Source organism: Protobothrops mucrosquamatus, unplaced genomic scaffold (assembly GCF_001527695.2).
Source record: "Protobothrops mucrosquamatus isolate PMUCROS unplaced genomic scaffold, P.Mucros_1.0 scaffold43, whole genome shotgun sequence".
Classification (NCBI taxonomy): Eukaryota; Metazoa; Chordata; class Lepidosauria; order Squamata; family Viperidae; genus Protobothrops; species Protobothrops mucrosquamatus.
The window spans coordinates 2,687,232-2,695,637 of NW_015386425.1; the positions used below are offsets into that span (position 1 = coordinate 2,687,232).

Here is an 8,406-nt window from a genome sequence, read left to right on the forward strand (position 1 = left end):
CTATAATTCATTTTATCATGCAGACTTTCTATTTGTGCACTGAATCTAACTAAAACTTATTAAAGGAAATGCACCTGAATGTTAGTCAAATAATAACATACTAAAAATATATTAAAATGTTATTACATCTTTGCTATCCCAGACATATTACCAAATTTCTTTACTTGTATAAGCTGTTTTATATAAGCTTAACTGCTTAAGGTGGCCCTTATAAAGAACATTTATCCACACACTTAATAAGGACTCCAAACTTAGAATAAGTCATAAACAGTTGAAGTAGGGCAGGGTTATTGGGGGGGGGGGGGTGTTGCTTTTTTTTTCAGTCTAAGTTTTAAAAAAAATATTCTGCACATGCCATGATTAGCGGCTTCATTGCTAACTTTTCTCTCCTCTGATTCACTTGTGACCTCATTTACCAGCAACTTTCACAATACCCAGTGAATGACATCAGTGACTAAGTATTGATTAAAACAAGATAGGGAGTACTCCCTCTGACTAGAGAGAGCACAGCTCAACACAGCCATCAGGAAACCAAAAGGAATTGCAGGTCAATATTGCTGGAACACCTTACTTTTTACATTGACCTTGGTAGGACAACTGATGTTCATTCAAAATAAGCAAGATGGTGAAAAGATCTGTATTTTGTATCCTGAAATGATCTTGCTGGTAACAGAAGATCAATATTATGGTACATTTCAATAACTAACCAATGGTAACAGGCTGTTGCATTTGGTCTGCAAGAACTGAATTGATTGAAACCATTGTTCACAGATGAATACCAATGACATTCCCAAATAGAAAATACTAGTCATGCAAGCCACACTTGATTCTACTGCAAATATGTCAGTGAAGTGAACCTGAACTAGTGAGATTACTATATCTTGAAAAGGAAACACAAAGAACACAACCAGCCACGTACCCAGCCTCCATTGTCCTGGATCCAATTGTGCAGATGCCTGTTCATGTACTCAGTCATCCATTCAGCAATACTGTCCACCAGAGGTGACATCTCCCGACTGACACTTTCCACACACAGCATGCCACCAAATTCAAAGAATGCCACAATCCTTCCCCAGTTTACTCCATCTCGGAACAGCTCTTCCACAACAGCCATGAAATGACTTCTGGCCGTGACTGGAGTCAAGTGCAGTTGACCAGACATCTGGGTAAAGTCCCTCTGATACCTCCGTGAAAACTCATCACCAGCTTGGCATAGCGTGGAATAAACAACTTGGGGTACAGGATGTACTTCAGTGGCAGCCAAGTTACTAACAGCAGCAGAAGGCAGAGACACCAGCCCTCCAAGAGCAGGAAAGGTCCCAATAGCAGAAGAAACATTTTCTCTGTCTCCACTGGCAACCCAGTCATATCCTTTCTGTGACAGCTTGTAATGGATGTACCTCAGCACTATCTCCCGGTTACTGTAATCTCTTATCCCAGGATGAGCCATCATTTACAACAGAGTGCTGGGAGGGGAATAAAAAGAAAGATAAAATGTCCCCCTCCCCACCCAAAAAATTAAAGCAGCCAGTAATAATAAGTGCCAGTGTTATATAGCATCCAGTTCCTTTATTGTGTGTAGTTCCATTTGTGGAGGTGGAGGTGAAGTCCTTAGATCTTAAATCTATTTCTGTCTTCCCAGCGTCTCTTCTTTCGTATATGATAGGGGATGGAGACCAGAGTCAAAATGAAGCCAATATTGTATTCCACATGTAATATTTATTATAAAATTAATGTTCAGAATCCTTCCTTCCTTTGGGTTGAAATACATCTAAAAAGAAAAAGAAAACCAAATATCCTTTTTCAAAATCGGGTGCTTTTTTCCCCCTCCGTTCTAGATGATGATCTAGTATATGGAAGAAGATGCTGTGCATACATTTCAATTCTCCTCCCTCCCCCTTCAAAATGATTTACAGATTAAAGCAGCTTCCAATGCAAATTCATGTAAAGCACGTTTAACAAAACTCTTATTTTTTTTCATAAAGAAAAGTTAACACCAAGCAAATTCCCTGTAGAAAATACTTACTGGAATTAGAAACGTTCTTTCCTCTCAAATGTCCTTACAGAAGAAAAAGCAAACAAAAAACTTCACAGGTCTCTTAAAATATTAAGTATAAGGATTTTTTTTGATGATCCTAAAAAAAAAAGGGGGGGGGAAATAAAGAAGCAAAAGAGGCCTTTAGCTCCTGTTGAATTAGTCTGATTTCCAAAAATGTTTCTTGGATTTCTGTTGGGATGACATTTCCAAAGATATGTCAAGAGCCCACAAATCCTGGTTCTGAACTTCAGAAAGGAGACCAAGCCAAAACAGAGGCAGAAGGGGGGGGGAAATAAATCCTGAAAAGCATCAAGAGAAATGCATCTTATCAGTTTAGCCTCTGGAATGAGTAGGGTGCTCCAGTGCCACGGAACATAGTTTCATTCAGACACGGATCCTGAACTCAATACACCTAAACCATCATCACCAATCACCATCATTCTCTGAAATTATAACAACCCCCCCCCCCTCTTCTTCGCTGCTTTAACTCCAGGAGACAGACAGACAGACAGACAGACCCACGTCCATAATTGGGAAGAAGCCAAATAAGTGTGAGCAAAAAGCAAAAGAGAAGAGGTGTCTGAAGGATTAATTGATCCTAATTATCCCCCCTCCCCCCACCCTCCCCCCCCCCGGTGCTCTTGGTACCCCGGGCAGCCTCGTAAAGCTTCCTAGTCACGAGGCGCCTCCTCCTTCTCCAGCGTCGGCTCCAGATTGGATGTGCTGCGTTCGGCGCGGAGGCTCCAGCTGCCGATGGGGAGGTCTCGGCGGCGGGGGGAAGGCATAGTCAATGCAGCCGCACACGGGGGGGAGGAGACAGAGGAGGAGAGCTCCTAACTAACGCTTCAGGCTCGGCAAATGGGGCAGCCTTTCTTCTAGCCCCACCTCGCTCTTCATTCAAGAAAAGGGGGGGGGGGGAGAGAGAAGACGCAGAGGGAGGGCGCCAACTCTCGCCTTTGCGCCGCTGCCGCCCCGGACGAGGCTTGCGCGGCTGTGGGGCTGAGCTGCCTTTCCCCCCCCCCAAGCCTGGAATTGGGGTGCTTCTTCGCCAGGGCTTCAGGCTCCGATGCCCCTCGCGGGTTGAGGGGGGGTGGTCGGTCCACGATGGGGAAGGGTAGACTGTGGGGGGGGGGGAGAGAAAGTCAAGACGTTCCCCTTGGCTGCTTTTCATTCATTTTTATTGTTTTGGTGGGTCGATTTTGGGAGAGGAAGAGGAACTTGTATTCCAAAGCGCCTCAAGAGTTGTACTGGCCGGGCAATGGCTGCGGCGGGTCAAGGGGCGCTTAGATCCGAAGAAGAAGAAGAAGAAACTGAGGCCGAGAAAGAAGAGGAGGCGCACTTGTCCCAGACCACCCAGTAGCTTCCTATATGGGAGCTACAACCGCAACCCATCCCCAGCTTTGCAAAAATGTTGGGACTCTAAAGCGGGGGGGGGGGGGGGAGAAGGAGAATAACATGGTTGAGGAAGTGTGCTGTGTAACATCCCAGCTGCCAAAAATATGCGCGTCCAGATATTTTTTTTTTTTTTTAGCCAAGTTTAGGAAGCATCCCCCCCCCCTCTATCAAACAGCGATGCAAATGTAGCTGCGCCTACAAAGCGGGGTGGGGGGGGCGGACGTCTCTGTCCTTCATAGTTCCTAATCAGTTTGAGGCAGGCATCTCTCCGCAGTAGAACCGATCCCCGCCCCGCCCCCCCCTTTTTGGGGGGTCTCCCAGCAAAAGTTGCCCCAAGAAAATCAGCGGGGGTGCGGAGGGGTCGCCGTTCGTCCGGACGCGCGTATTCGAAAGTAGGGGCGGGGGAATGTTATTTGTATCCGTAGGGTGCCACCTGCCGTCCAGCCTGAATGCCTTCCTCAGTCTGCAATCTGTCCTTGAATCTCCTTGCTCAGTTTATTCCCGCCTTTTCTTGAAGGGACTATGGCAGGGGTAGGCAACCTCGGCTCTTTTATGACTCATGGACTTCAACTCCCAGAATTCCCGAGTCAGCATGGCTGACTCGGGAATTCTGGGAATTGAAGTCCATGAGTCATAAAAGAGCCGAGGTTGCCTACCCCTGGACTCTGGAAAGACTTGTGTATGCTGTCAGCGTGTGGGTGAGAAGAGCTGTGGAGTTTTCAGCTGGTGGAAGGCGCCCAACCAAGCACTTCTGTTCTGGGTCTTGTCGTAAAAATTTTTCGGGTCTAGGGCATTTTATGCACTTTACATCCCGACTCTTATCAAAGCGTTCTCCGGTATTAAAATAACAGGGTTGTTGTCAAATCCCAGTTCTTATTGCTGTTCGGTTCTTCTGCCTCCCCTTCCTCCTGCCTTTCACATTGTTGAAAATATGTTGATACACATTATCAGGTAATTATCTGCAAATAACACTGTAAAATCTCTTATAATTTAGGCCAGCAATGGCAACCTTATGACATGGATGTTAAGGGGGTAACACGCCATGGCATTTTGGGTGATACGCCAGCGCTCATCAACCACCAACTATTCTTGAAAGTTTGCCCCGTTTTTGCACACTTTGGAGGCTGCGCAAGAATGAGATGTTCTGCATTACCTCCAGACATTGTGCAAGAGGGTCATGCTTTGGCACATACTCCAAAGATGCATGAGGACGGAATGAGTTTTCGCTTGATTTTGGAGGCTGCAGAAGAGCATTCTCGGAAGCTGCTTCAAGAACAAAGGTCTAGTAGTGTGACCGGGAGCAGCCTTGGGTAGGCCAGAGTGGTATGTCAACAGAAAGACAACATCACATAAAGGTAAGCAGCACACGGCAGATCCTGAGGGCTACTGGGCAATCATGCTATTTTCCTAGGCTCATGCACCTTGGGAATGGCACAAGGTGGCCCTTTTGAGTGGTTGGTCTGGCATTAGGGCTGAAGTTGAAGCCTGAGTCTCTACTTTAGGCCCAGCCTCAGAGCTGCCACAGAGTGCTGATGTTCAGAGTAGGCTTAATGGGTATTGAGATAGAGAATTGTTTCTCTTTTGTTGGGGAGGGAGGTGTGGCACACCGGAAGAGTCAAATTAGGCATTTTCTGAATTTTGACAACATAGTCAAAAGGCTTTTCCACCACTGATTTAGGGCGCAAAATGCTCATTTAAATATTAATAGCTTGGTTTATAACACAATATTAGATGGCCTAATATACAGATAAACCATTCTGCTTTTTTGGCACTCTGAACAGAAAAGCAGAAAGGTATATTGTATTAGGCCACCTAACTGTTACAAATAACTTTTGGAGTTTTCAAGATTCACCATCAAGCCAAATGAAGAAAACATGGTAAAATACATACCTGACTGCTCTTAGGATCTGAGGCATCACTAACTTTGCTCAATCCATAGGAAACCTTAAAATGCAAATTGGTCCTTCATAGAGAAAGCATCCTAGAAAATACCTCAAAAGCTATGGCTGGCCAAGGGTATGTGGGCTGCTACATTCTGGACTTACCAACCAACTAGCAAATCTGCCCAGCTCAGAAAGATCAGCTATTAGACCAGCTCAGCACAGAAAAGACTGGTTGAACATAGAAGAGACCTCAGAGGAGCAACGCCTGGGGGCAGCTAGAAAGACCGGCTGAGCACAGAAAGGTAGTCAAGAAAGCAAGGCAGAGAGGATAAAGATAAATAAGGAGCAAATTAAGAAATGGAAGGATGGGGATGAATTTTTAGGCAGAGAACAGAAAGCTAAAAGCAAATTCCTTGTTGAGAAAGCAGCCCTACACTAACATTAACTTTTAACTTCAATATAAACTGCATTTTTTTTAAATCAAAGGGCATACTGCCACATACTTTTATTTATACCTAAGTAACTAGGCAGGAAAACAAGCACAAACAGGCAGAAAAAAGGATAGCAAAAACCAGGCATAATTACCTAGAACAGAGAAGCTAGAAACAAGACTAACAGCAAAGCCAACCAAAAAGAGGGATTTTCAAACAACAAACTCATGGAACAGGTGACTGATACTATTGTGGTATGCAATACATATTCCATGTATGGTGCTTATGCCCAAAGAACGCCCAAACTATACATGCATTAGATGTAAACTATGTGAACTATTAGAGGAAAAAGCATTTAGAGGCAACTCTAGCCAAACTCCAACCTACAAAAGAAAGCTATACTCAAACCGAACCAAATAATGAACAAATAATTCCCAGAGGATTTGACCCTACTGATAAACCCTTGGAAGAGGACAAATGGAGGTATGTCACACATAGAAGGAAACACAATAATCAAAGAAAAAAGCAGCAGACATAACAAACCCCTACTGCTCAAGTCTAATCCAACCAGAAGCAGCCCAATAAAACTGAGCAAACGATTTCTACCCTTAGATGGAAACATGCAGACCCACAACCTCCCCCTCAAAGAAAACATGCAGACACCTAGCAAAAATACAAATTCAAATATCCCTTAAAAAGTCACATCAACAAACACACCTGAGATAAACAGAAAACTACCCTAGACTGCAGCCCCCCAAAAAGGAAGGTGAGTGTTGGTAATAGGAGATTCTATCCTCAAAGAAACAGAATCATCCATTTGCAGACCGGACATACAATCCAGGGAGGTATGTTGTCTCTCTGGAGCAAAAATCAAAGATGTGGCTGAGAACCTAACCAAAATAATTAGGCCCACAGATTACTACCCTTTCCTCTTCTACCACATTGGGACGAATGACATAACAAAGAACCTGAGTACAATATTTAGAGATTATAAACTGGGCAATATAATTAAGAAGCTAGGAGCACAAGTAGTGTTCTTATCAGTACTCCCAAAGAAAGGCCAACCCCCACTGAGGGAAAAAAGAATTCTAGAAATAAACCATTGGCTAAAGGTGTCTTGGTGTCGCCAAGAAAACTTTGGTTTCCTGGACCATGGACTGCATTTCCTATGCGAAGGACTCTTGGCAAGGGATGGGCTGCACCTGATGAAAACAGGGAAAAATGTACTTGGAAAAAGACTGGCCCAACTCATCAGGAGGGCTTTAAACTAAAATTGAGGGGGAAGGATGACCAATCTTTAGAATCTCTAGAACTCAAAACTAATCATAAATCTCAAGAAAACAAATCAAACAATGAGGTAGGCAATGATGAGAAAAAAGGAAAAACAACGATCAGGAGATGCAGAAACATACCCACGGACAGGCATAAAAGTTTTAAATGCTTATATACAAATGCTCAAAGCTTGGGAAACAAACGGTGAACTAGACACAATAGTACACAAAGGTGGGTATGACATGGTTGGCATTACAAAGTCCTGGAATGGACTGATGGATGGATACAAATTGTTCAAAAGAAACAGGTGTACAAAAAGACGGGGAGTTGAGCTATATGTAAGAGAACACTACATATCTACAGAAATGCACATGATCAAAGATAAAATCTCTCCAGAATGTATGTGGGTCAATATAAAAGAAAAAAAGTGACATTGCCATAGGTGTATATTACAGGCCACCCAACCGATCAGAAGAAATAGATTAACTCTTTGCCAACCAGTTAACAAATATATGTAGGAAGCGTACCACAGTAGTAATGGCAGACTTCAACTATCCAGATATCAACTGGGAGACAAACTCTGCAGTGAGCGGGAGATCAAACTGATTCCTAACCAACCTAGCCGACAACTTTGTCATCCAAAAAGTGGAGGAGGGTACTAGATGAAAAGCTATACTGGACTTAATTCTCACTAATAGAAAAGAAGTGATAGAGGGAGTTGAGGTTGTCAGAACCTTGGGTGAAAGTAACCAGGTCATACTGGAATTGAATATAATGCAAATACTAGCAATAGTAAACAATCTAACCAGTGTCTTAAACTTCAAAAGAGCTGATTTTAACAAACTCAAAGAGAACTTAGGAAAGATTCCATGGATGAAAATCTTAAAGAGGAAAACAGCCCAAGAAGCATGGGAAACTCTGAAAAATGCGATCATAAAAGCACAGTCCAGCACAATACCACTGAAAAAGAAAAGAAATTCAAGAAGAAACCAGCAAAAAGATCTCTCTGACAAACTGAAAGATAAAAAGGAGAAATACAAAAAATGGAAAGAGGGGCACATAACTAAGGCCAATTATCAGCAGACAACCAGAACATGCAAAGATGAAGTCAGGAAAGCAAAGACTCAGAACGAACAAAGACTTGCAACAGAAAACAAGGATAATAAAGTTTCTTCCAACATATTAATAACAAGAAAAAAGTCAAGGAAACTGTAGGTCCACTAAAGAGAGAAGATGGCAAGGAAATAACAGGCAATAGGGAGAAAGCAGAGCTGCTTAACTCATTCTTTGCATCAGTCTTCACACAAAAAGAAATTATAGCCCAACATACAAAAAAAAAAAAACCACTGCAAAAGACAAACTAGAAACAAAATTAAAATAAGGAAGA

At 43.1% G+C, this 8,406-nt stretch overlaps 1 protein-coding gene across 1 annotated transcript; it reads right to left on the bottom strand.

Annotated features, from left to right (window-relative positions):
* Window positions 1-821: 821 nt before the first annotated feature.
* On the bottom strand, window positions 822-1,450 carry BCL2 (BCL2 apoptosis regulator). Its single transcript, XM_015811512.1, has one exon. The coding sequence runs from the start codon at window positions 1,448-1,450 to the stop codon at window positions 875-877; it is 576 nt and encodes a 191-aa protein (XP_015666998.1). The 3' UTR covers window positions 822-874.
* Between the last annotated feature and the right edge of the window lie 6,956 nt (window positions 1,451-8,406).